Consider the following 27,980-nt stretch of genomic DNA (forward strand, 5'->3'; position numbering starts at 1 on the left):
TCCAGCAGTGGGGCTGGCGAGCACACATGGGTTTCCTTCTGTAGGTATACGCCTCCTCTTCCTGGCTTGGTCTCTGATTTCTGAAGTCCTGGCATGCCCAGAGTGGGGCCTGCGCGCCCCCCCCCCCCCCCCGTGTGGAGCGCCCGATGCTTCTGTGTGCTGAATCTCTCATGTTAGTCCGTGTGGCCCTGTACTGTTCAGCCAGAGCCGTGTGGCTGGTCCCGGCCTCAGCTCTCACCCGTGGCTAGCACCAGGCTGCCCGCTGGTATGTGGCCCGTAGGCTCCTGGGGAGGGAGGCCCCAGAGACGCCTCAAGTGAGGGGGCAGAGCCGAGGCAGGGAACCAGGTGCAACCTGAGAGCCCGGAGAGCGCATCCTCCCTGCAATTCGGTCCCGACTGCCTTGTGACCTTGAACAGCTCCTACCCTCGGAGCCTGAGTTGGCACATTTGTGAAATGAGAAGACTTGAGATGTTGATCTGTGCTGAACGGGCATCAGGCCGTCGGGCTGCTTCTTAGCAATCCCATTCTTTCCCAGGAGCCTGCTCAAACTGGGCCGTGCGGGGTGGAAACCAGGAATCGGTATTTGGGAAACATTTCATCAGAGCTCCTTGGAGAAATGGCTGCTGCTAGGGCTGAGGCAGGGAGAATACAAGATAACCCTGGAGCATCTGTAGTGCCAAAAAGCAAGGAAGTGCTTAAAAGCAAAACCCACCCAAAGACGCAGACCAAACAAACAAACCAGAATGAGGCATGTCAGAAGGACACAGGCTCCAACCCGAGAGCTCCCTACCCTGCAACAATTTGAGCAACAAAACAAATAACGAGAGTAGTGGATTATAACCTAGAGGATAAAATAAATATCTGTGAGTCCATAGTGATATAAATAGATGACGGAATAAATAAATAAACGGGGACGAAGGGACAAATGCTCCTTACAGAAGAATTCCAAATAACAAATGTAAGAGGAAGCTGGGAAATGGAAAACCACCGTCAGAAGACTGCAGTAATAATCGCTGCAGGCAAGACCCCCTGATGGATGCTGAAACTAGTGGGCGAAACTTTAAGGAGAAACAGGGTATTTGCATGGCCTCAATATCGCTTTCAAAATATTTATTAATTACTGTGGTGGTTTCAACATATGCCCGTGAATTCTTTGATCCTGCCCCCTCTGCAGAGGGAGCTTAATGCCCCTCCCCCCTTCAGTGAGGGCTGGATTTAGTGACTTGCCCCTAATGCTAGAACATGGAAGTTTTCCCCGGGGAGAAACCTGGCAGACACCACCTGTGATGGTTTGAAGCCGTATGGACCCCAGTTAATGGGTTAAAGTTAATCCATTCCTGTAGGTGTGGGCCCATTTTAAGTGGAATAGTTTGGTGAATTAGATCTTAAGATGTGTGACCCACCCCTTTCAGCGTGGGACTTCAGACTGGAGTCCTGTATGAAAGAATGAAATTCAGATAGAGACAGAAAGCCATGAAAGCAAGAAGCTGCAAGCAATGAAACGTGGAAGAAAAGGGAGAGACCCGCAGACACCACCACGTGTCTTGCCGTGTGGCAGAGGAGTCCGGGACTGCAGGCCACAGGTGTCATCTTCATGATACCTTGATGTGGACATTCTCGCGGCCCCAGAACAGTAAGCTTGTAAGCTAATAAATTCCCATTACTAAAAGCCAACCCGTTTTACAGTTCCTGCCTTCGGCAGCCACTGGAATTAGACCAGAACACCACATTAACTGAGGGGCCAAGGGAAGTACCAGGTGGATGTCTTGTACTCCCAGCAGACATGATGAGGAGGCCACTCCATCTCCACGTTTTCCTCCCCAACCAGAATCCCCCTCTCAGCATGAGGAAAGCATGCAGCACACCTGCGCTGAGGCGCAGTCTACAAAATCCATGACCCATTCTCTTCAAGTGTTTCGAGGACATGGAAGACAAAGACAGAAACTGTCACAGATAGGAGGAGACAAAAGAGACTCAAGGACTAAATGCAACACCACATCCCGGAGTGCATCCTGAAACAGAAAAAGGACAGAACAGGAAAAAGAGGAGAAATCCAAATCAAGTCTGGAATGTAGTTATTAGCTGTGTACCGGTGTTAACTTCCTAGTTTTGATGAGGGTACCATGGTAATAATGACGGAGGTTACCATTAAGGGGAGCTGCGTGAAGAGTATAAGGGGTTTCGGGTGGGGGCTTGGTGTTATCTTTGGAACTCTTCTGGAAATCTAAATTCTTAAAATAAAAAAAGCATCCCCTATGATTCTGAACTCACATTAGACTAGCTGAGAACCCCTGACCCTACTGGTCTAACCCCACCCCAGGCCAGTTTGTTTGGCCCCCGTGACCATGGCCTGCCTCCCTTTCAGATGCCGCCCGGGGACGTTCCACCTGCAGCTCCGCAATCCGGCCGGCTGCAGCAGCTGCTTCTGCTACGGCCACTCCAAGGTGTGTGCAGCCGCTGCCCAGTTTCGGGAGCACCACATCCTCTCTGACTTCCGCCAGGGTAAGGAGGGCCCTCTCCAGCCACCTTGGCGGGCTCTGCTCCTGGCCCTCGTGGGGCAGGCGATCCTGCTCTTGGAGGATCCTGCCTTGGTGGTCTGAGTGGGTGTGGAAAGGAGGGGCCATCTTGGGCTACACCTGAGGAAGCCCAGGTGTCACCCTCACCAGCCACAGAGCCATGTAGTTGCACATGTGAGAAGTGGTTCCTCTGCCCTTCGGCTCTCTGCAGTACCTGCGACCCCTCGCCTCCTTGATCCGTGCCTTTTTTTCTCAGCCTCCAGCAGCATTTATACTTGTGGGCAGGGTCAGGGGGCTGGGTAAATGGCATTCTTTGGATCCTGTAGGGAAATTTCCAATCACCCTGTTAAGATGAGCCTCCCTTGACATATCCAAATGCTGGAGATTCAGGCTCAATCCCCTGGCCTCCATTTATTATGCTCCTGCCATATGCCCGACACAGTGCTATGTTCCTTACATGCATGGAGCCTCCTCATGGAGACCCTGGTAGGTGGTATTGTTATTCCCATTTTACAGATGAGACATCTGAGGTCCAGGAAAGGGTAGTCACTTGCCCGAGGTCACATAACTCAGTTGTTGACTCCTCAGTCTGTTAATTCCTGAGTTTGCTCTTAACTAACTGTCTTCACCCTAAGGTCCAGACATGTTGCAACATCCTGGGTCCCGGACTACAGCGTGGCTCAGCCACAATTTTGAATGCTTGGCAGTGAGACCGTGCAGGGAAGTGGCTGAGCTCTGAGTGCTGTGTTAAATCACAGCCTGCTGTGGGCTTCACAGGGGGTCCTAGAGGTGACGTGCCCCAGCTATCCCCAGTGCAGGACATTTCCTGGCCTCTCCCGGAGGGTAGAACAGAATGTCCGCCCTGGATGGAAGCTCAGGGCTCTGGGGTGCCCCAGATGCTGGGCCGGTGCGCCCTCTGCTGGGCGTCGCCCAGAAAGCGGGACCAAGAGAGGCTTGGACTCCTGGCGGTGTGTTCGGCTCGGAAGGCGGTGGAGCCTAGGATGCTAGAGCAGACTAGGCTCATTTTATAGATCACAAGAATATTATTGTCTGTTCTCACCTCGAGCCAGGCCCTGAACCTGGTGCTTCACTCCTGCCATCTCATTTTTTATTTTACCATCACTCTTAACTAGCTATTCTCAAACTTTTTGATCTTATTATCCCCTTACACTCTTGAAAAAATATTGAGGACCCTAACGGTCTATTTCTGCAGATTATTTACATGGATATTTGCTGTATTAGAAATTAAAACAGTAATTAAAAATATTTTTCTTAATTCATTTAAAAATCACAGTAGTAAACCTATTACTTTATAACATAAATAACATATTTCTATGAAAAATAGCTTTTCAATACAAAACTTTAGAAGAGGAGTGGCATTTGTTTTACATTTTTTAAATCTCTTTAAGGCCTGGCTTACTAGAAGTCAGCTGATTCTCAGTTGGCTCCTGCATGGCCTGCTGTGGTATCACACACCTTGCAACTTCTGCACACTCGTGAGACAGAACGAAAAACACAAATAGCATCTTAGTGTAATGAGAAAGTAATTTTGACCTCACGGACCCCTTCTAAAGGTCTCTGGGATCTCCCAGGGCACCTGGACCACGCTTTGAAAACTGTTTATTCTGGACCTTACCAGAGAGGTTAAGTAACTTACCCAGGGCCAGACAACCAGCAAGGGGCAGCACCTAGCCTGGTACCCAGGTGCCCAGGCCCCCCTTTCCAACCTCTTTCCTCATTCCTCACCCTCACCCCTCACCCCTGGGTACCCCAGGTGTTTGGTTGCCGCTGGGACGTGCCCCCTTGAGGTCATTTGTTCTGTGCCAAAGTGTGCCGGGGGTACCGCTGTGGCCGGAGGGAAGTGGACTGAAATGGCACAGGGGACAAGAAGACCTGGGTTCCGATTCTGTTTCAGGCATTTCCTAACCAGGTGACCTCCTTGGGTGCAGTGGAGTGAATGATACATGCACCTCAAATGATGGGTGTGGGGAGGCCACAGGAAGTTGTTCTGTGAAGACGAGGTCTAGGCTGGTCTTGTTGGAGAGGGCCGTGGTGTCCCACACCCCACGCTGGACCTTCTGCTGCGTGGCCTGTGGGGGCTTCACAGCCCACGGAGGCGGGTTCGTTTCCCTGTGCCTGCTCACGCAAAAACAAACAAAAGCCCACTGAGGGGTCACAGCAAGTCTAGAGGCCTGGCCTTGCCCCAGGCAGAGCCAGATCTCTGAGCTTTCTAGAGTCCCCTGGGGCCCCCTCCCACCCTAAGATTCCTGCCCCGGGACTGAGATGGGGAATCCAATCTGCCTGGCCATGAGTTCAGTCGAGCATTTGCTCCCACCAGCTGTTCCCCATCCCACAGGCCCTGTCTCTGAACACAGTCACCCCCACCCAGGGCCTCACTGTTTCAGGCTGGGCCTCTGGGAGCCGTCCTTAAGATCCATGAAAGGGTGTGAGGTGGGAGGGGAAGCAGGGGCCCGCAGGACTGTCCAGCCACCCTCCGGTGCCTTACACTGACCACGCTTGTATGTGTGTGTGTTTACTGCCCAGGAGCTGGGGGCTGGAGAGCCAGAAGCGTGGGAGGCCCAGAGCACCCAGCACAGTGCACCCCGAATGGGATCCTCCTGAGCTCAGGAGACGAGGAGTTTTCAGCACCAGGTACCTGCCAGCTATGGGCTGGGCAGAACTGCCCTGTGATAATCTCCTACTGCTGCTGCCACAAATCACCCAAGCCTGGTGGCTCAGAACAACACAGATGCATGCGCTGACAGCCCTAGGGTCCGAAGACACAGGTCTCACTGGGCCGAAATCAAGGTGTTGGCAGAGCTGCATTCCTCCCGGCGGGGAAGTGAGACAGGGAATGGGCAGAGCTAGTGAGGGGCTGTTAATTAGCTGGTTACTACTGAAGGCAACTGGGGTACAGTTGCACCGGATCCCTCACACTGCAGAGAATTCCCCCGAGAATCTTTTCCCTGCAGGGGTGGATGCTGGGGCGTTTGTCCTCCAGCCCCAGGGCTGGCTGCTGTCTGTGCTCCCTGCACAAGCAAGCAACTCTTTCTGCCTAAGAACATTCCTGAGCAGGGCGGTGGAGACCTCCAGCCCGCTCGGGGGCAGCCCACCAGAGCTGTGGCAGCGCTGGCTGCAGAATGTGTGAGGCCCCGGGCAGAATTGAAATGTGGAGTTTCTTGTTCAAAAAACAGGGGGGAAATGCTATTAAGGTACTAAAATACAAAAGCTTTTTCCTTTCTTTGGCAGTCTCGTTCTCAATTTATCGTGGTGTTTTTTGTTTGGTATTTGAATTTTTTAATTCTAAGAAAAGAGAAATTTAAAATTCAAGTTATTAACATGGATTTTACTGATCATCTTTATATTGCACAATGCTGATGCAAATTTCAGACATCTCATTCACAGGTGGGCTCACCAAAATAATTCAATTTGAGTTTTTTTTGTAACTCCCATGTGGTTTGTATTTTGTTCTTATCAGAAGGGTGGAAACATTGCACAAAAGTTACTCCACAGCCCCTTTTTCCCTTCTTGATACACGTGTTCCACCAGTCCTCTCCATCTTTGGCTTACTCATGAGCAAGGAAGGACTGAAAGGAAGAGGAGTGATGGCTTCCCCTATCATTTCTTTAAATCCCGTTATGTTCAGCAGGGGTGGTTGGCTAATTTGGGGAACTGTCAGGAGTAAGAACAGGTATGATTGGGTTCCTTGGCTATTCTTGCTTCTTAGCACACTGCTGCTGTCTTTTTTCTGTGTTCAAAGCAAGTTTCCATTCAAATAGGAAGGGTAACCCCTCGGGGCTGTCAGTAGCCTGCTTATCAGTCATAGATGTCACTTGCTTATCTCATACTCCCTTCAAATCCCACTAAACCCTCCTGCATTGTGGGGCCCTTGGAGTCCTGAGCTCCTGGGGCATCACAAACACTATGTGGGAACGGGGAGGCAAGGGAGCCAAGGACCAGCAGGCCTGTAGATTGCATGGAACTTCTCTGCTCAGTGCATACTCCATTGTACCATCAAACTTTACATGCAAAACACAGGTTCAAAGGTGAAAGGATTAGGAATGTCAAGGTGATGACATCAGAGCATTAAACCGAGCAGGGCCTCGTGTGACTGATCATGTGAGTCACAAGTCCATAGAGCTGACCCTGGCTGCGGGGTGGGCCACGGGGTGGCCTGTGGGGTAGATGGGGCACCCACAGCATCTGCTGTGCAGGGAGCCTTTTGTTTTCTGTTTTACCTTATTTGGATGTTTCATTGCCAGTAAAATCAATATAGACATTTAAACTAATAAAATAAGAATGTTAAAAAATACTCTCTTCTCTCATCTTCAGAGAAGTTCCTGGGAGACCAGCGGTTTAGCTATGGGCAGGCCCTCACGCTGACCTTCCGAGTGCCCCCCGGGGCGTCCCTTCTCCCCGTGCAGCTTCGGCTGGAAGGGTCAGGCTTGACCTTGTCTCTGCAGCACTCCAGCCTATCCAGCCCCCAGGGTGCCGGGCCGCTGGAGGAGGTGCGCCTCAGCTTCCAGTAAGTGTCCTCCTCTGTCCTGAGATGGGGGCGGTGCTGGCCAGGGGGTCTCTGAGGGCCGCACCCTTCAGGTTCTCCTTGTGCTCTGGGGGGCTGGGGCGCATTCCCCGGCTCCCGCCCTCCCTGCCCCACTCTCACATCCGGGTTTGACTCCATCTCCCTGGCAGGTTGCAGGAGAGCTCCGAGGACGCGGCCCCTCCGCTGCCCGCTTTCCACTTCCAGCGGCTCCTTGCTAACGTGACGGCTCTGCGCATCCGGACCAGTGGCCGCAGCCCCAGCCCTGCCGGTCAGTCTCGGTAACCCCACCCCCTGGAACTGAGTGCTCCCGGGCAGGATGCCTTTGTGGCAGCCGCTCAGCAGGGTGGGTGGTTATTGCTCCCATTGTATCGAGGAGGAACCTGAGGCTCAGAGAAGATGGGTTACTTGTCCGAAGTCGTGTAACCAGTAGGGACAGGTGAGGACAGGTGAGGGTCCTGGGGATGGACACCTCTAAGGAACAGGACTTTAGCCAGCAAAACCACCAAGAACCATTGGATACAGTCACTGTGCCATGGCAGGATCCCCATTGCCAGGGGAGTGGATCCTTGATGGGAGGTGGGGGGTGGGGTGGACCAGGGTCCCCCTGCTGGTGGCCTGGTGGTATCACACCCAAGCTGCTGGGGCGCAGGTTCTGTTTTCTAAGCCTTCCTGGAGAGAGGGCTAAGTCATCACACACCATTGGAATTCTGATTCTTGATTTGTGTACTGACTGTCTTCTGACCTGTTCCCGGTACTTCTCTCTTTCCATAATATATTTCCTCCTCTCCATGGACTCAGCCTCTCCTTCCCACCCCATACCTGTTTGTGTCTGAACCAGGAATTCTCAGCCTTGCCAGACCCTACGCCCCTTTTTTAGAGCAGATGTTTTGTTTATAATGCCCTTTTTACTATCTGAAAATAAAATCCACAGAGAGTATAACCTGCCTGCACACAACTTTTAAAAAATCAATATAAGATCCTAACTTTAATATTCAGAAAAAAATAAAAGGAAAATAAATTATTAAAATTAAAAAAAAAAAAAAAAGGAGGGAACTCCAGAAGCCAGTTCTCAGGCCTGGCTTTACTAGAAGACGTGGGAAGTGGTCAATGCTGTCCCCACTGTAATGAATAAGTTTGAATTCAGAAGTTCAGAAGCCAGTTACATGGGCCAAGAATAGGTTTACACAGCCACGGGGGCGTGGGTGTGTAATGCCGGAATGAAAAAGAGGATTGGGGCTGGTACTAAGTGGGCAGGCCTGTTAAGAGTAGGGCAGCGTCATAGCAGGAGATAACCCAGACTGCAGCCAGCTGGCCAGCCAGGACCCGCTAGGAACAGGCAAGGGATGGTGAGGGGGCGAGATCGCTTTGCCACCTGATCAGTTGGCGCTTTTAAAAGCTTTATTGATCTTGATGGGTTCCTTGCTTCATGAGGGGGCAACACGTTCTTTTGTGGGGGAAGCTGTAATACCTTGTTTTCAGTGCTCAGTTGAACATGGTTGGCCCTTATTCTTTATATTTATCATTTTGAAACCACAGCTGAGCTGGGATATTTGTAGGATCTACAAAAGCAGTTGAGACAGGGTGTGATGATGGTGACTGAAACCGAACGAGCCCCAGCTTGGCCATGTGCTTTTCTAAGTGGTGGGTAACTGCCAGGAAATTTCTGATCAGAGCAAAGTACAGTGTTTTCTGGAGGCACATGATATTTACATTCCTGGGCAATTCTTGATACATTTAAAACATTCAAACATACCTTGTGTCTATGTGTAAAATGAAGTTAGGTTCTAGGCTGATATTTACAAAAAGGTTTCTGTGCTCGCGTCAGCATTGACGGGACATTTGAAAGTCATGTGGGGCAGTTTCTGCACAAATCAGAGTGTTTAGCAGCCCTGCCTCCCAATCATTGTAACAACCAAAACACCCAAGATTTTCTTCCTAGGAGGATGATTTAGCTTCTTTTGAGAACCACTGGCTTAGATGCTTTATCTTTCCATGGGGCATCTTTGAGTTCAAGGGTTCGGGGTTATAATCCAAGTTCCCTCCAGTTCCAGTTCTTATCCCTTTTTTGTGACCCCATGTGCTCCTTCTTTGCAGCTGAGATTTAAATGTTTTCATCCTTATCTTGTTTCTTTGTCATGTCACATGATTTTGTATTGTATCCTGGTCACTGTGAGTGATACATTGTAGAAGCTCTAGCTAAACTCTACAGTAAACTCCATCTTCCCTGCAGTAGGCAGCAACAAAAATTTCTGTTCACTTCATTTAGCCTCAGCTGGGCTGCTTGGCGTCTGCCTCACACGTGTGATTCAGGAGTTAGCCAGAGAATTGGACAGAGTTTATACCTAGGATTTAGGGCTCTCCCTCTCTTTCTCTTTCCTTTGTGTAATTACTCCCCTAACTTTCTAGCTGCTGTGGCCACCCGATCTCTGTTCTCTGGTTTTTTAAGCTGATAAGACTGTGGGTCCCTGTCTATGCTTTACACACCCAGCGTGATGCAAACGGGAGCCTTCCCTCAGGCTAAGAGTCATTAAAATGGGGACTCATCCAGTGCTGTTCCTTACTGCTGTGGCCCAGCCCTCCGCTGTTATCTGCTGGCTTCTGGTAACTCTCCAGGGTTTATAGACAGTTGTTTTTATATTTTGTCTAGAGGTTAGAGTTGTTATCTATGGGAAAAGTGGTCGGATAGGAGCTACTCCTCTATTACTAGAAACAGAACCTCTCCATTTATGTTCATACATCCACATGTGTGTGTTCCCCACGCCCTCATCCTTCACTGTAATTGATCTTTAAAATGTTTGCCAATGCAAGCATGGTGTTTGGGATCATATTTGTTTTAATTTACATATCATTGATTGCCAGCAGTGAGAACATCTTCCCATAAGATTCTCAGCTGTTTCTATTTCTTTGTTTCTTGTTCTAAAAATTGCTGACTTGTCTCCTTTGCCAGTTTTTTGGCTGGTTGTGTGTATATGTGTGTGATTTTCTTATTCCCCTATTGTAATCGACTCACTGGCTACCTTTATAAATGTGGGCCGATAACCCTTTGCTAGGAAGGTTTGAGGTGGGGGTGGGGTGGGAAACGTGCGTGTAACTCTCCTGCTCTCTCCCTCCTCTCCCTCTGCAGGCCAAGTGTTCCTGACTGAGGTCCGGCTCGTGTCGGCCCAGCGGGGGCTCTCCCCACCAGCCTCCTGGGTGGAGACTTGCTCATGTCCCAAGGGCTACACAGGCCAGTTCTGTGAATCCTGCAGTCCAGGGTACAAGAGGGAGACACCACTGGGGGGTCCCTACATCAACTGTGTCCCGTGCACCTGCAACCAGCATGGCACCTGTGACCCCGACACAGGTGAGCCTCCCCAGCACCCCCACCCTGAGGCCACCTGCACTACACCCAGAATAGCACAAGTACTGACCTGAAATGGGCAGCCTGGCATGGCCAGGAGGTGTTTGCAAAGCTGTAGGGATGCATAGAAGGTATGTAAGTATCAGACTCTCTGATAAGGATCTCAAATCCTCATGCAACGGCCTGGTGCAGCATTATTATAATTTTGAAGCTCTCAAAGGTCAGGAAACTTGGTTAAGTTGACCCAGCTAGGAGTATAAAAGTCAAGCTTGGTGGGCACTTGCCGTGGGCCAGGCACCATACAGAGTGCCCACAGCAGCTTCCTGCTGAATCCCTGCTCTGGACCTGCCAGCTGCTGTTCTCCCCGTGGCACACAGGCTGCCCGGTAGCATCAGGTTAGAGCCTTAGGCTGGCCGCTCTGTGAGCCATCTGTCCACCTGCCCACTCTCTCTCTCTGAGCTGGCCCTTCAAGAAAGAACCAGAGAAAGACCTTGGGGGATCCTGCCATGCAGAGAAGATACCGTAAGAAAGGGTGAAGGCATTGGCATTTTGGGTGACAGAGGGCAGGAAGGCTCTCATGGGGCCCACCTAGGCGGCAGCAGCATGCAGGAGTCTGCACAGAGCCTGCTTGGCGGTTTGTAGCCTTGGGAAAGGCATTTTCCTCTCCAAGCCTGCTTCCTCTTGTGTAGAAGGGGATAATAGTAGTATATATACTGCTTAGGTTGTCCGGATGAGGCCACGTGGAGGTCAGGGGGCTGGAAACGCACAGACCTGCTTTGCGCCAGAGCTCAGCCATTGCCCACTGGGTAGGCCTTAGGGTCTTCACCTGGAGAATGCAGAGAGCGACATACCCTGCTTTCCAGGACGATTGGGAAATCCACACTGGCTGATGCATGCGGCAGTGTCCGGTCCATGCGTGAATGAGCACTGAAAACTTTCCTAAGGAAACCGGTCCTGAGTTCCTCCTTTCAGTCCTGCAGAGAGTCCTGGGGTGGCAGGACCCTAACTGCCCCATTTTACCTGTGTGGGACGTCAAACTTAGAGAGCCCCTGCCCCGCATGGCCAGTAGGTGGCACAGCTGCTCCTCTCTCAAATCTGTGGTCCCTGAGGCTAGCTGTCACAGTCTTCTCCCTTCTCCCACTCTGCCCGCTACTTTTGGGGTGTCCTGGGCCCAGGTGTCGGTAACCTGGTGTTTGCCTTGTTCCTCAGGGATCTGCTTGTGCAGCCACCACACCGAGGGCCCATCCTGTGAGCGCTGCTCACCAGGCTACTACGGCAACCCCTTTGTGGGCCACGTCGAAGACTGCCAGCCCTGCCCGTGCCCTGAGCAGTCGGCCTGCATCACCATCCCAGAGAGCGAGGAGGTGGTGTGTACCCACTGCCCTCTGGGTCAGAGAGGTGAGTGGCTCCTACGTGGAGCCTGGCCTCAGAGACGGCTGAGCCCCATTGCCCAGACCCTGCCCTGGGCTCAGGGATGGGGTCCTCTGTTTAGCAGGTGGCGTGGGGAAGGGGGTCTTGCTGAGGGGTAGCGGGCCTGCCCTCTGGGGGCGCTTGAGTCCCACACCCTGATAACCAGGGCCCCCAAGGCTGCTGTGAGTTCCAGTCAGAACTTGGACTGTTGAGTACTTCCAGCTTGTGAGCTTTTGTCCCAGGGACACTGATGGGGCCTAGAAAACAAACCACAAGCCGGTGGTTCTCCCCGTAGTCATGCATTAGAGCCAGCTCCTTAGTTGAGCTGTTTACAATACCCATGTAAGTGGTTTGTTTATTCTGGACATTATCTGTGGTGCCCGGTGGATGGAGGGAGCCAAAGGGTACAACGAAAGGCAGGATGGCAAACTGCGATCCTTTGTATGATGGGACGTGGTGCAGCTACAAGAAGAAAGGATGTCACGAGACTTGCAATGACTGAATGAACTTGGGGACGATGGATTGTGCAAAATAAGCCAGAAACAGAAGCACAAATAGGCTCTAGTCTCTTTCAGAAACCACTCTTAAGAAAATCGGAGCTAGATTATAAGCCCTTCGAGCAGCCACACTTAGTCTGAAATTGTGAGTGTACTTCTAGATTCAAAGACACTGAGTTATGTGTATCAGCTGGTGTTTCCCTGGAACTTTGAGTAACTGTGGGACACCAAAGACCCAGAAATGGAGTGCTGCAGCCCTGAAAGTTAGCATAGCTATATACAACAATAGTTAAAGTGACTGAAAAAGAGATCAGGGCTCATTTAGAGGTAACAGCGAAGCCAGTCTAGCTGTGACTAAGGCAATCAAAATATACTGTAAAGGATGAGAGTGTGACCTTCACCTACTGTTTGAGACCAAAGGCAGAGAGGTTTATTGTGTCTACAACCTAAAATGCAGCACATAATCTAAATCAGCCTGTCTGGGTAGCTCATTTGAATAAACCAAACTCTGGGAGTCCAAAACAGGAATGAGGCCTTGTAATTCTGTACAGCTTAATGTAATACCTGAATGCATCTCGTACTATGGTGGGCTGATAATTTTAAAATGTTGGTAGAGTCCCTTGAGGGTCTGAATTTAAAAAATATATATATTTGGAACTTTTAAACTTTCCCATCTGGGGAACCTCAGATACCCTCTCAGCCATTGGGGAGTCCCAAGGAAATAGGCCAAGCCCTTGATCTTGAGGCTTGCCCTTATGAAACTTATTTCTGTAGCAGGTAAGCTAAGACAACCCATCACGAGGCCTAAGAGTTGCTTCTAGGAAGGCTCTTTGTTGCTCATATGTGGTTCTCTCTCTCTAAACCCAATTCTGCAAGTCAAATCATTACCCTTCCCCTATGTGATACGTGACATTCAGGGGTGAAAGTCTTCCTGACAGCATGGGGTGTGACTCCCAGGGATGAGTCTGGCCCTGGCATTGTGAGATCAACAATGCCTTCCATACCCAAAAGGGGGGAAAGAAGTGTCATAAAACAAGGCATCAGTGGCCAAGAGAGATTAGATAGAGTCACGAGGCTATTCTGGAGGCTACCCTTATGCAAACTTCAGTTAGACAGTGCTGATTACCTTGGTTTGCTAAACCCCAACCAACATCACTCCTGTTAACTTTTAAGACCACCTAGGGCTCAAACTGAGACTATATACAAGTTTCATGCACTAAGTTTGCTTTCTCAGAACCTATAATTTCCAGAGGGTTTCTAGGCCAGATAAATCCTGAAACCCAGAGGGACCAGCCTCTCCACAATTATCAACTAATTACATCTCCCTGCCTTTGGTGTTGATACCTGTTCTAGTTTGCTAGCTGCCGGGATGCAATATACCAGAAATGGAATGGTTTTTAAAAAGGGGAACTTAATAAGTTGCTAGTTTACAGTTCTAAGACTGAGAAAATATCCCAATTAAAACAAGTCTATGAAAACAAAACGAGTCTATAGAAATTTCCAATCTAAGGCATCTAGGGAAAGATACCTTGATCTAAGAAGACCAGTGAAGGTCACGGTTTCTCTCTCAAGTGGAAAGGTACATGGCAAACACGGTCAAAGTTTCTCTTTCAGCTGGAAGGGTACATGGCAAACACAGCATCATCCGTTAGCTTCCTCTTTAGCTCCCCGGGAAGCATTTCCCTTCTTCATCTCCAAAAGTTGCTGCTCAAACTTTTCCAGCATTTTGAGGGAAAAAGAATGCTGCCCATCCAAAAAATGCTGGATCATCTCCAAAAGTTGCTCCGAAAGTAGACTCTGCTTCGTGGTTCTGCAGCATTCTCTGTTGTGGCTTTCTCATGGCTCTCTCATGGCTCTCTCGTTCTTTTCTGTTCTCTCTGAATTTCTCTTTTATAGGATTCCAGTAAAGAAATCAAGACCCACCTAGAATGGGTGGAGACACATCTCCACCTAATCCAGTTTAACAACCACTCTTGATTAGGTCACATCTCCAGGGAGATGATCTAATTACAGTTTCAAACATATAGTGCTGAATAGGGATTAGAAGAAACAGCTGCCTTTACAAAATGGGATTAGGATTAAAACATGGCTTTTCTAGTATGCATACATCCTTTCAAACCAGCACAACACTCCTTCTCAACATGAAAAAGTCAGAACAGGCGTTGCCTGATGGTCCCTACAGATTGGGAGAAGGATCAAAGGAGAAGGAGGAATTATAACAGAGAAGATAGGATTTAGCAAGTGAGTATGAGTGCTGAATCAGTATATTGATATTTCTTCTAGCTTCTAATATTCTGGAGCAGCTAGAAGGAAAAATATGAAATTGTAATGGGTAAGGTAACCCATAATAAACTCTGAAGTCTGTTCTATGACTACTTGTTGAAGTATACTTTGAAAATCATTGCTTTTTTTTCTTTTCTTTATATATATGTTATATTTTACAATAAAAAACATTTTTTAAAAAAATAGCCATGTCAGGTCCTCAGCCCCATAGAGCCTGATTTAGTATCTTGAGATGGAACCAGGAGTTTATATTCCTAGCTGGTACTTTGGATGATTCTGATACACAATTTAGGTAGAAAACCTCTCATTAAACTTTTGGGACTTAAAAATGTCATCAGGTCATGTATGAAGTAGAAAGTCCCACCTCCTCTCTAGGCCTCTCCCTATTCCTCATTCCTGGTCCAGGTTTTGGGGACATCCTAGACCTCTGATTTCCCATTTTGTGCCTGTGGCTGCATCAGAACAGCCCGTTCAGTTGGTCCCGTCTGTGCCCTACTTCGCTGCAGCCTGCTCGGGAAGCAGCTCGCTGGCAGCCAGCAGACCGGTGCTGCAGCCAAGAACTGAGGGAGCGAGGTCTCACGCCAGTCCCTGCACCCCGCCCTGCCATCGCACTGCCCCTCCATTTTCCATAGCCCTCCCCACATTTTCTGGCTCCCCAACTGTGGCTTACTCTGGCCTGCAGGTTCAAGGGGAGCCCACTCAATGAGATGGGTGAACCATTAGGGAAGTTGACCTAGGTGAGGCTGGCACTGCAGGACACTGCTGTCCACAGAGGGAATTGTCCGTGGGAGGGTTGCTGGGGCAGTGTTTGGATCGGGGCCTTCCACCAGTCCCTGCCTCCATCCACATCAGGGTGCTTTGGGCCTCATAGGAGCCTAGCACACCTGGAGGTCACCTGGACGGTGAGTCAGGACAATTCCTGATCTCCTCCTGCCCCAGTGTAACACCTGCCGCCCATCCTGACCCTCCAGCCTCTCTTCCCAGGAACCTGCCTCTTGTGTGCAAAGTGTCCCTGGTTCCAAGTGAATGGCAGGTTAACTGTGGGCCCCGCCCCCCACCCCCTGCGCCACCATCTTCAGTGTTCTCCTGCTCTGTCTAACTTCATTTCAACTTGAGAATCCCAAAGACAAGCAAAGCCCTTGACCTGGAGCCTTATTCACATTTTTCTTTTCTTTTCTCTTCTTAATATTCCCCTAGTCCCTTTTCAAGATTGCCCTTGGTCATGTGAACTTGATTTCAGCTGGACTGATGAGTTGTGAGGACATAGGCACCCCAAATTTTTTTTCGCAGTGACAGTAGCTATTGTTTTATAAATATAAAATTAGTACATACTCATTGGAACAACCTGTAAAAGTGTGAAGAAGAATGTGAAAATGCGTGTCTTCCTGTTTAGGAAGACAACCTAAGTACCCTGTCCTCCCCCCACACCACCTGCAAGGACCACTGCTACTGTTGGATCCCCCCAGACATGTGTCTCATGCAACTGTGCACAGATAGGTGGGCATGTGTACAGGGAACGGGCTCACAGCACAGGAGGTACACAGTTCACGTGTCTCCTTTATGCCCCGTCTGTGTCCAGAGGGGTCGTGACCCCCAAAGTGCCTCCTCACATACCATTTCTTCTGGGGCTAGAAAACGAGGCGCTTAACTCCATTTGACCCCAGGAAGCAGGACAAGAGTCTGAAACAAACAGCCCAAAGGAAGAAGAGAAACCAGGAGAAATAAAAGAGGGAAAAGTGCCAGGAACTGCAAATGAAAAAGCACCCATAGCTATGAGGGTGAGATGAGGAAGATGATGAAGATGAAAAACATGACAATGATGTTGACAAGATGCTGACGAAGAGGATGGTGATGGCAACGACGATGAATTGGTGACAGCCATTGCCATTGAAGGCTCAGGACTGTGAATGATGAACACTGATACTGAGTCCGCTGAGTGTGTGACACAAATCATGTCACCAACCCCTCTCAACTTCTTGTGAGGGAGCTACCATTATTGTCCTCACTTTACAGATGAAGAGCCCGAGTTCAGAGAGGTGCCGAGGCTTGCCCGAGATCTCATGGCCGGCTAATGGCCAAGCTGGGAGCTGGCCCTGGGTCAGCCTGACTGCACCTCCACAAGGAAACCTCGAGTTCACACCCACCCACTCCCCTAGCAGCCACAGCAGCCCAGAGTTCCTCATGCCTCCTCCCTCCACTCACAGCTTTCTTTCCCCAGGGCGACGCTGTGAGATCTGTGATGATGGCTCTTTTGGAGACCCGCTGGGGCTCTCTGGGCACCTCCAGCCCTGCCGCCCATGCCAGTGCAGCGGGAACGTGGACCCCAATGCTGTGGGCAATTGTGACCCTCTGTCTGGCCACTGCCTGCGCTGCCTCCACAACACCACGGGAGCCCACTGTGAGCACTGCCAGGAAGGTTTCTACGGGAACGCCGTGGCCCCTTGGCCTGCAGACAAGTGCATGCGTGAGTACCCACCTCCTCGGGGCTTGGGGTGGGGCACGGCGTGCACCTTCTCCTCTGCCCTGGCTCAGGACCCAGCCAGACCGACTGAGGAATCCACCAGAACCAGCTTACCACTTCTGGGAGGCATTGCAATCCTGGCAGTTCCTTACCATTTCTCACTCCTCATCTAGATGGTGTAGGGTTTTTCTGTCCTCTCAGGTCACTTTCCACCTGGAAGTCTTGTGTTGTTGTTGTTTTCTTGCCTTTATAAGTTAGCACTTGTCTTGCACCACAGTTGGCACATAAGACAGTTCAAGACAGCAGCACTCATCATATTTGGTGATGTCCTTGGGCTTCTAATCAGGCTGAGATTCCTTCCTCCCCCACCCCATGCCTACTGCCTGGTTTACCGCTCACCCCTCTGTCTACCTCTCAGAGAACCGCTGAACGCATCAGCCCTTGGGGGGCTCCCAGAAGCCCTCCAGGGGAAGAACTCGGCCTCTCCCCAAACTCATCAGCTTGCAACCCCCTGGCTGAGACAGGGCTGCAGGCAAGCAGAGTGCCTGGAGCTTCTGACCTTCTCTCCTGCCTGAGAGAGCTCAGGACAGATTCAGAAGGGCCATCTGCTTCCACAAACATTGAGCCCTGTTCTAGTTAGCTAGCTGCCAGAATGCAGTACACCAGAAACAGAATGGCTTTTAACAAGGGGAATTTAATGAGTTGCTGGTTTACAGTTCTAAGGCCGAGAAAATGTCCCAATTAAAGCAAGTCTATAGAAATGTCCAATCTAAGGCATCCAGGGAAAGATACCTTTGTTCAAGAAGGCCAATGAAATTCAGGGTTCCTCTCTCATCTGGAAGGGCACAGGGTGAACACGGCGTCATCTGCTAGCTTCTTCTCCTGGCTTCCTGTTTCATGAAGCTCCGCAGGAGGCATTTTCCTTCTTCATCTCCAAAGGTCTCTGGCTGGTGGACTCTGCTTCTCGTGGCTATGTCTTTCTGCTCTCTCTGAATCACTCATTCTCCAAAATGTTTCCTCTTTTATAGGACTCCAGTAACGAATCAAGACCCACCCAAATGGGTGGAGACATGTTGTCACCCAATCCAGTTTAACAACCACTCTTGATTAAATCACATCTCCAGGGAGATGATCTGATTGCAGTTTCAAACATACAGTGTTAAATAGGGATTATTCTGCCTTTATGAAATGGGATTTAGATTAAAACATGGCTTTTCTAGGGGACATATATCCCTTCAAACCAACACACTCCACCTTCTGGACCCTAAAAAAGACATGTTTTCCCTATATACAAAATACATTAATTTCATAACAATATCAGAAATCCTTAAACCATTTCAGTAACAATACACATGAAATACAAAGTTAGAAACGTACAAACTCCTGTCAAAGTTAGTTACAGGTGTGCTCTGTTCTAAGGCAAAATTATTCTCTGGCTCTGGACCTTTGAAAACTCATAACAAGTTATTTGCTGCCAACATACAAAGGAGGAACATTCATAGGATACATATACACATTTCCATAGGGAGGAAGAAACACAGGGCTCACCAGACCCATACAGTTTCGAAAACCCACAGGGCAAAGTCCATTAGATTTCAAAGTCCGAGAGTCATTTATCCTCAGGGCTTTTGAAAGTGGCAGTCCCACCCTTTCCAAATGCCTATGCCTGCCTCTCTCCGAATGCAACCTTGGGGGACACTGGGGAGACCACCTTTTACTCTGCTCAACCCTCTCCAAGCATTGGGGCCACATCCGGGCTCTCTGCCATCTCCGGGGCACATGCTCAACCCCTCCATGTGGTGGCAGCCAGGCTCTCCCCCAACCCCAAGGAATGTGCTTCACCCTCTCCAAGGCCTGAGGCGGCATGACTCTTCCACTTCCTGGAGGTGCAAGGCCCATCCTCTGCCTTTGGGGCAAACTCACCCTCTCCACATGCTTGGGTGGGTCTGCTCTCCTGGCCCGAGGCTTCTTGACTTCAGACCTCAGCCTCCATGGCTTTGCCTCTGAAGTTATTTTTCCCCCAATGTGTCCCTTCTCTGAACCCCCAGTACAGACTGGTAGCGGCTCTGCTTATACAGGTCCCACAGCACTGTCGTTGGCTTTCTATGCAGTAGTGTTGAATCATGCCCATCAGACATAAGGAGTTTCCACAAATCCTTCCTGGATAACTCCATGTCCTATCCTGACTTTCTCTGAAATGGCTGGCTGGTTCCACATTTGGTTAAATCCTCACACAGGGCACTATTCTCTGGGGTCTCCCTTTCTGGAGGCCCAGAATTTTCTAGAACATCAATTTCTGGTTTCTTTGTACCCAAGAGTTCAGTTTTCAGCTTATCTCTTTACTGTCGCATTTCACTATAAGCTATGAGGAGAAACCAGGCTGTACTTTCCACATTTAATTTGGAGATCTCTTATGCTAAATACCCAAGTTCATGGCTTTTAAAATTTGCCTTCCATCCAAAGCCACTAGTCAATTTTGCCCGATTATCTGCCGTTTTAAAACAAGGCTCATCTTCCTTCCAGTCTATAATAACATGCCGTGTTTCTGTCTAAGGCTTTATCAAGGTGTCTTTAGAGTCCACATTTCTCACAACTCTTCCAGAATCTTCACCTTATCCATTTAAAAAGCCATTCCAATATGTTTGGTATTTGCAAACTGCAGCAGCACCCCACTCTCCTGGTACCAAAATCTGTTCTAGTTTGCTAACTGCCAGAATGCAATATACCAGAAACAGAATGGCTTTTAAAAAGAGAAATTTGATGAGTCGCTAGTTTATAGTTCTAAGGCCGAGAAAATGTCCCAATTAAAGCAAGTCTATAAAAGTGTCCAACTAAGGCATCCAGGTAAAGATACCTTGGTTCATGATGGCCGATGAAGTTCAGGGTTTCTCTCCCAAGTGGAAGGGCACATGGCGAACACAGTCAGGGTTTCTCTCTCATCTGGAAGGGCACATGGCAAACACGGCATCATCTGCTAGCTTCTTCTCCTGGCTTCCTGTTTCATGAAACTCCCTGGGAGGCATTTTCCTTCTTCATCTCCAAAGGTTGCTGGCTGGTGGACTCTGCTTCTCGTGGCTATGTCATTCTGCCCTATCTGAATCACTCATTCTCCAAAATGTTTCCTCTTTTATAGGACTCCAGTAAATGAATCAAGACCCACCCAAATGGGTGGAAACATGTTGTCACCCAATCCAGTTTAACAACCACTCTTGATTAAATCACATCTCCAGGGAGATGATCTGATTGCAGTTTCAAACATACAGTATTGAATAGGGATTATTCTGCCTTCATGAAATGGGATTTAGATTAAAACATGGCTTTTCTAGGGGATGTACATCCTTTCAAACCAGCATAGGCCATCTCTCCAAGGGCATAGCAAATGGGCTGAGATTTGAGCATTGCCATAGAGCCTTTTATCCAGAAAGCACATGAAGATGGGCAGGGGAGTCTGGGCTGAATGGGACTCATCTGCATGGATTCCACCATCCTCATCCTCGAATGAGACCCCCGAAGGTGGAGCTGGTGATCTACATTATTCCCCAGCACGCTTTCCTCCTCCCACCCCAGCCTGCAGCTGCAACCCAAGGGGTTCAGACACTCAGCAGAGCCCCTGTGACCCTGTGACCGGCCAGTGCTCCTGCTTGCCCCACGTGACCGGGCGGGACTGCGGCCGCTGCCTTCCTGGCTTCTACAACCTCCAGCCTGGGAAGGGCTGCCGGAGGTAGGTGGGGCAAGACTGTAGGTGTCCCTGTATTTGGGTATCTAGCCAGGATGGAAGACGGCGCCAAGTAGCCTCCGGGGAGGGGACTGGTTTGGCATGTGTTGACCCAGGCCCACTGCCAGGTACATGGTAACCTTCACCAAAGGGGGACAAAGGAACAGTCTTTTGGGGCCAACACACAGCTCTGCCAGCATAGGATGCAGGCCAAGAGTAGCCCTACGGGATGTCCACGTGGGCAGGTGGCCAGAGTGGTCTCCGATTCCCTTCTCAGCAATGCTCGTCACTGGGTTGACCTTTTCTGACCAGAACAGTACCTTACACAAGTGTCTTTAGGCAGAGCAAAGGACTCCAGGGAAAGCCGAGTGAGGCAAACAGGTTTCTTCCCCGTGGAACATCTTAGAGCCTTTAATGTGCTAATTGGCATGGTATTTTGCCAACAGAGTAACATAGTCTCCAAGATATATTTGTTCACAGTGCCTTTTTTCCCCCCCGCAAGCATCTTGTGAGACATGTGTTCCCCAGAGCACGACTTGGGGAAAGCTGCTTCACGTGCGTGGCTGCTTAAAAGGGCGCCTTGTCAGAGGAGGGCCCTCACCAGCAGCACCCAGCAGAGGAGGCTGGTCCTCCAGGCTGGCCTTGGACTTGGATTCCTTTACTTCTTGCAGCTGCAAGTGCCACCCGCTGGGTTCCCGGGAAGACCTGTGCCACCCCAAGACTGGGCAGTGCCCCTGCCGCCGAGGTGTCATGGGCCAGGCCTGTGATCGATGCCAGCTGGGCTTCTTCAGCTTCTCTGCCAAAGGCTGCCGGGGTGAGGAAGCAGGGCCTTCCTGGGCTGCCCTTGCCCCAGAAGGCAGGAGGGAACGGCTGCCTGGAGGATGGGGCCTAAAAGTATCCCAAAGAGGCCAAAGGGGATGATGGATGTGCAGCAGGGGAGAGAAAGGTTAGACTCAGGGCAGGTCTCCTGAGAACAGCTATGGACACGTGGGGCGAGTGAGCAAAGGAAGTCATAGAGATCCACAGCCTTGGAAGAACTGTCCACGTCCTCGTGCCAGCCTGAGAACCTAGTCCCAGATGCTGCTACTAAGTTCCTTTGTGCCTGGGACCATCATGTCGCTTCTCTGGGCTTCAATTTCCTCATTTGTATAGTTGGACTGGTTTGGTGGTCCTCCAGCCCGGCCAGTCCTCAGATTCCCCAGCCTCTACCCCACCTCTACCCCACCACTTAGTACACTTATATAAGTCAGTTCTCGGTCATCGCCTCTGACCTTCCGAACCCGAATGTCCCAGAAGGGGCCCGTGAATCTGTATTTGAGGCTACCCAGGGGATGAGAAGAGCAATTTGGAGGCAGTCAGGGGTCTGTGGGGAAGCCAGCTGGGCGTCTGCGAATGCCAGGGTGTCTGGTGTGGGGGACAGTCCAGGGAAGCCCAGCCCCCTCCCAACCCCTCCAGCCTGCAGGTGCTCCCCGCTGGGTGCCGTCTCAGCCCAATGCCACGAGAATGGCACATGTGTGTGCAGGCCAGGCTTCGTGGGCTACAAGTGTGACCGCTGCCAGGACAACTTCTTCCTCACAGCCGGTGGCACCCACTGCCATGAGTGCCCAACCTGCTACTCCCTCGTGAAGGAAGAGGTGAGCCTGTGCGGCCCAGGCCTGCTCGCTGGTCCTTTCCCTGCTCATTCCACGCAGAGTGACGGGGCTGCCCTAGAGCAGAGAGTGACGGGGCTGCCCTGGTGCAGAGCACTCTGGGCCTGCTCACCCCACACCCTGTCCGGTCCGGGTCTACAACACCTTCCCCCAAACTAGGGGTTATTCAGAATTCATGGTATTGTAGAAAGAAAATATGGCATGCACTAAATGTTAGATAACACACCCAGGGGTCTGAGCCCCCACCCCCCACATACACCCATCAAATCCATTGATGTTTCTGCAGGAAAACAAATGAATAGTCACACCAAAGAGGTAAATAAAGACCACAGGTAGCCTCTTTCAGAACAGTTTTGATTCCAAATGAGTTCAGGTCATGTCAGATTTTTACCATCATATGAAAAATGGAAAGCCTTGCAGATTTCAGAGCATTTTAAACTGTATAATCAAGATGAGGGCTCGGGAACATGTGACCCCTGCCTCTTAGGGTTGTTAAGAGTTGTACATTAGCTGGTGTGTGACAGGCTTTCACTCCTCAGCTGTTCTTAGCAAGTGCTCTATGATGGAGGAACAGCGCTAGGAGACATTTCATAGCATGCTCACTCAGTCTGCACGCATCCACGGCTATGCATCAAGGCCTTGAAATATGGGCAACAGGACAGAAATCCATGGAGAGTTCCATCCCTATCTCTTGCTCACTGGCTTACTTGGTAGGACAGATGTGAGGTCAGCTGAATGTCAGCAGGTGCCGAGAGCATGAGAAGGAAAGGAACAGCTATGAAAGGTGGGCAGGGGTGGTTCCTGCAGATGTACTCAATGTCCTTAGCTTTGAATCCTAGGGTAGTAATTGGAGATGGGAGGGCAGGCCAGGCAGCAGTCAGGGGAAGGTGTACAGCAGAATTTCCGGGCCACCAACCTCACACGCCCTTTCTTCTCTGTCCTCTCCAGGCTGCTAAGCTGAAGGCCAGGCTGACCCTGATGGAGGGGTGGCTGCAGGGATCTGACTGTGGCTGGCCCTGGGGACCCCTGGATGTGCTGCAGGGAGAGGCCCCAAAGGGGAATGTCTACCAAGGCCCCCGTCTGCTGCAAGGTATGGAGGGATAGCAGAGCAAAGGACCACAAGGCAGGGGGCACTGGCTGGTCACACTCCCTTGGGGAGCCTTCGGTCTCATCTTGTCCAGATAGTTTGAGAACCCTGGGCTTGATGGTCCCAGTAGGAGACCCTCCTCACTTGGGAAGCCCATCCAACCTCTCTGACTAGGTGGACTCCTTCAGTGGTGCAGTCCTGTCGTCCCATGGACCTCTTACACTGTAGCCTTAGCAACATGAGTTTTAGACTACAGCATCCATCTCCATGCCCCTCTGTCCTACCCAGACTGTAAGCTCAGTGAGGACAGGGACTGGGTTCATTCATTTATTCACCCAGTCAACAAATAATTGTTGAGGTTCTGTTCCAGGTGTTGGCCAGGTAAAGTCCATGCTGTCTTGACTTTTGGTTGTTTGGCTTCTTGCCCCCAGCACTGTCCTGGCACATGGAAACTAAATGCATAAATAAGGAAAAAGAAGACCTGTAAAGCCAAGTGTCTGGAATTGTGCCCCAGGACACAGAAATTTAGAGCATACAATGGTGAATTGATTATTTTGTGAAATAGGATGTTTGTAAGTACCTGCACTCCTTTAGCAACCAGTCACAGGTGAGCTGAGCACCTGTTGGCAGTAATAGTTTTCGAAAGAGGAGCTATCCGATGACAGTCAAAACACCATATGTAAACCACATTGGAAATGAAAGAGCAGGCACAAGGTGGCCTTTTACTGCTGTCCCAGATTCAGGAATTGTTTGTGGTGCTCTGGAAGGCCTGGGTTCCTTCCAGTCCCTTGTCCATGGCTGATTTACTGCAGGACCTTGGGTCGCGATTTGCCTTCTCTGGGCCTCTGCCTCTGCACCTTTAAAATGGGAAGGGGTCTATTCTGGTTCTTGGTGCTGGTGATGGAGTTAGGTTGTGCCCCTATGAAGAGTGGTGGGCACCAGGGAGGGCTCCCAGGGGTGGTGGATTTATTTTTATTTTTATTTTATTTTTAGGGGGGGTTGGGGGTTTTAGTGTGAAATCTTGACCCTTCTGTGGTCCATGGGCTGGGGCTTCCTGCAGCTGCCAGGGTAGCTTTTCTGGAGCAGATGACAGACCTGGAGAGTGCCATGAAGGCTGCCAAGGAGCAGCTGCAGGTGCTAAGCAAGAGTGCCCGCTGTGTCCAGACTGGGGCTGAGAAGACCTGCATCCAGCTGGCAGACCTTGCAGTGGTGCTGGGGTCCGCCGAAGAGGAGATCATGCATGCAGCCACCATTCTCTCGTCTCTGGTAACTCAGAGCCGGGCCCTCAGGACTACAGGGCCTGGGCAGTGGTGGGAGGGGACTCTGGACAGGGTGGTAGGAGACTAGGTCCTCTCTCCAGCCATGCTGATGACCTCGAGCATGCTTCTCCCCTTTCCTGAGGCTCGGTTTCCTCATCTGCAGAATGAGTGTCATCAGCACCTTGCCCTGTGTTGACTCATGAGATAATTTTGCAAAAACGAGGCACATTCCAAGTTGTCAGTGACTGCTCAGTAAGTGGCAGGTGTCATTACTCTCCATATTTGAGGACTCCGGTCTCTAAATGCGGATTTTGTGGTCAGCTCCATGCATTTATAAAACTAGTGTTCTTCTGCCCAGAACTGTGTGCCCAGATGGGGCTCTTCCCCTTCTGGCAGGAGCTGCCAATTTCCTCATCTTCTCCTTCTTTCTCTAAAGGTGATTCCTCAGGGAGCACCCAGCCAGCCCACCAACTGGAGCCATCTGGCCACAGAGGCCGGCACCCTGGCCAGGAGGTGAGGCCCAAGGCCCTGGGGAGTGGTAAGATCAAGTACACGCAGTCTCTTAGGGAGCAGGAGTCCTTCTCCTGGAGGGTGCCAGAGTCGGTGCCCCCATTCCAGGAGTTGGGGTCAGATGAGTATAAGAGCTGCCAGATAGGAGGGAAACGTCGCCAGCCATGGGAAAGAGAGGTGTGTTGGGGTATGATGCTGAGGAGCAAGCCTTGAGTCAACTGAAGGGGTCTGACAGCACCCACTGCTTTTTTTTCTCTTCCCATAACTTCTTTATCAAGATATAATTCACATAGCCTACAATGTGCCCATTTATAGTATACAAATCAGTGGTTTTTAGTATATTCAGTGAGTTGTACAACCATCACAACAATCGGCTTTAGAACGTTTTCATCACCCCCAAAAGAAATTCCATACACATTAGCAGTCACTCCCCATTTCCACCAACACCTTCAGCCCAGCCCCTGGCAATCGCCACTCTACTTTCTGTTCTCTATAGATTTGCCTATTCTGGACCTTTCATATAAATGGAATCAGAAAATATGTGGTCTTTTGTGACTGGCTCCCTTCACTTAGCATAATGTTTTCAAGGTTCATGTATGTTGAAGCATCAATCAGTACTTCGTTCCCTATTACAGTCGAATAATATTCCACTGTATGAATATACCACATTTTGTTTATATGTTCATCAGTAGGTGGACGTTTGGGTTGCTTCATCCACTGCCTTTTAAGAAGCAGCTTAAGACCCTAAAAACACAGGCCTTCAGTGATCATCCCCTTTTGCTCTACTCTAGGGACCCTAGACTAGTTGTATAGATGAGAAAACAGGCTCAGAGAAGTTAAGTGACTTTCTTAAGACCACACAGCTTGGAAGTGATCAAGCCAGAATTCAAGCCTAAGCTGTCTTAACCACTCTTCTGTAATGTCTTTATGAGGGTGACCGTGTGATTTACAGGCCAAACTGGGATAATTGTACTTGTGTAAAAAGGCCCTATTAATCATTCTGCCATGGCAACAGGCATAAACTATATGAAGAGTGGTGTGCAGCCCTCTTCCTAGGAAGCCCCGTGGGTCAGGCAGAGAGGCAGAAAAGGAGCCCCTTGTCCTCATGGCGCATTCTGGGTGGGACCGCAAGAGGCCCACGCAGTGGGGTGTGGGTTTGGGCCAGGCCCCTGCCATGTGAGCACCTGGGAATGGTCCAGTGGATGTTCCCATACAGCCACAGAGCCACCGCCACCAAGATTGAGGCCACTGTGCGGAGGGCCCTGCTCGCCTCTAACACCAGTTACACGCTTCTCTGGAGTCTGGCGGAGGGCAGAGTGGCCGTGGAGGCCCAGCAGGAACTGGAGGACAGGTGAGCCCCCGGGTGGGCACAGAAGCTTGGGGGTGGCCTCCTGGAGCCACCCGGGGCTGGCCAGCGGCTTAGTCCTGCTGGGATATTTGAGGTCTGCACTTTGCTCAGGGTGAGACCCTGGGGTCTTGGGCCCACTTGGTGAGTTACGGGAAATCCTCTCATGCCCGAGGATGGAGCTCAGTCTCTGGAGAGGTGGGATGAGATCTGGAACCCAGGCAGGTCCCAGAGCTGTGATTCGCTCTCCCCCTGCAGCACCGCCTTCTCCCCCACCAGTCCTCAGGGCCTCCCCTCTCAGCTTCTTTCTGGTATCAGCTCCCTTTCTGCTTCTGTAGACCAGCTTGCTCTGCTTCTCTGCTCTGGGTGGCCCCTCATATTCCTCTCCCATCAGAGTTGAGCAGAGACTCACCGGCGTCTCTGACTCTGAGCTGGCATTCCTAGTTGAGAATCTGAGCTGTGTAGCCCTGAGCCAGGCAGCATGGTGGCTGGGGCCCCGTGACCCAGGTGTGGCATGGTGGGAGCGGCTCTCCGAGAAGGGCTGAGGGCGGGAAGGAAGCCAGGGTGGTTCCTGTGGTAGGATCGGGAGGAGGGCCGGGCGGGGTAGGGGTGGAGAGCTGGACGGGACAGGGAACCCATTCTAGTTCGTGGATTATAGAACAGTAGGTCGTCAGGGCTATTTAGGGCCTAGTCTGCGCACACACCTCCATTTCCCCAGGGAGCGTGACCTGCCCAAAGTCACGGGGTAGGGGCATGACTGAGCCAGGTCTAGGACCTGAGCCGCTATCTTCTCCCCAGCCCCGTGCCACCCCTCCCTCCCCCTTTCCCTCCTCATATTTCAGCCTGTGGCACCAAACATTTGCAAAGCTTGGGATTCCTGAGTGCAAATGAAGTGTGGGCCTCTTCAGAAAAGTGGGATTGATTGCCTTGAGTGGAGAAATAAGCACTTGGTCCTTTCACTTTCTACCCCATTCACTTGAAAACTGCCCAGTGGTAGTCAGTTTCTAAGGTCAGCTGCTGGCCACCAACCTGTGGGGTGTGACTCTGCCTGAGAAATTGGAAGAGACCTTTGCGATTCAGGGTCCCAGGGCAGGGGTTAGAACAGCGATGGAGAGGGACCATCCTGTGCTCTTCTCTGTGGACCATCCTGGCTTCTGTGTCCTCCCAGGTACCAGGAGGTCCAGACAACCCAGAAGGCGCTGGACACAGCTGTAGCAGAGATGGTGCCCGAAGCTGAGAGGGTGCTGGCCTCCGTGCAGCAAGTCAGCACAGCTGGAGCCCCACGCCCGGCCCTGCTGCCTGCCCCCGGGACTCTGGTCAGCGCATGCCCCTCACAGCTCTGCGTGGGGGCTGGGGAGAATGCAG

At 50.7% G+C, this 27,980-nt stretch overlaps 1 protein-coding gene across 1 annotated transcript in view; it reads left to right on the forward strand.

Moving 5' to 3' along the window:
- The window catches only part of LAMC3 (laminin subunit gamma 3), a 72,433-nt gene that overhangs the window by 33,099 nt on the left and 11,354 nt on the right, over nt 1-27,980 (forward strand). Inside the window, exons 8-22 of the mRNA XM_077147201.1 lie at nt 2,366-2,502; nt 5,061-5,168; nt 6,849-7,041; nt 7,209-7,327; nt 10,184-10,402; nt 11,609-11,797; nt 16,808-17,053; nt 20,618-20,771; nt 21,437-21,579; nt 22,221-22,399; nt 23,363-23,504; nt 24,562-24,767; nt 25,197-25,273; nt 26,487-26,621; nt 27,784-27,931. Coding sequence (XP_077003316.1) covers nt 2,366-2,502; nt 5,061-5,168; nt 6,849-7,041; nt 7,209-7,327; nt 10,184-10,402; nt 11,609-11,797; nt 16,808-17,053; nt 20,618-20,771; nt 21,437-21,579; nt 22,221-22,399; nt 23,363-23,504; nt 24,562-24,767; nt 25,197-25,273; nt 26,487-26,621; nt 27,784-27,931 — 2,395 coding nt within the window. The remainder of the gene's footprint in view (nt 1-2,365; nt 2,503-5,060; nt 5,169-6,848; nt 7,042-7,208; nt 7,328-10,183; nt 10,403-11,608; nt 11,798-16,807; nt 17,054-20,617; nt 20,772-21,436; nt 21,580-22,220; nt 22,400-23,362; nt 23,505-24,561; nt 24,768-25,196; nt 25,274-26,486; nt 26,622-27,783; nt 27,932-27,980) is intronic.

This window comes from Tamandua tetradactyla, chromosome 2, assembly GCF_023851605.1.
Source record: "Tamandua tetradactyla isolate mTamTet1 chromosome 2, mTamTet1.pri, whole genome shotgun sequence".
Classification (NCBI taxonomy): domain Eukaryota; kingdom Metazoa; phylum Chordata; class Mammalia; order Pilosa; family Myrmecophagidae; genus Tamandua; species Tamandua tetradactyla.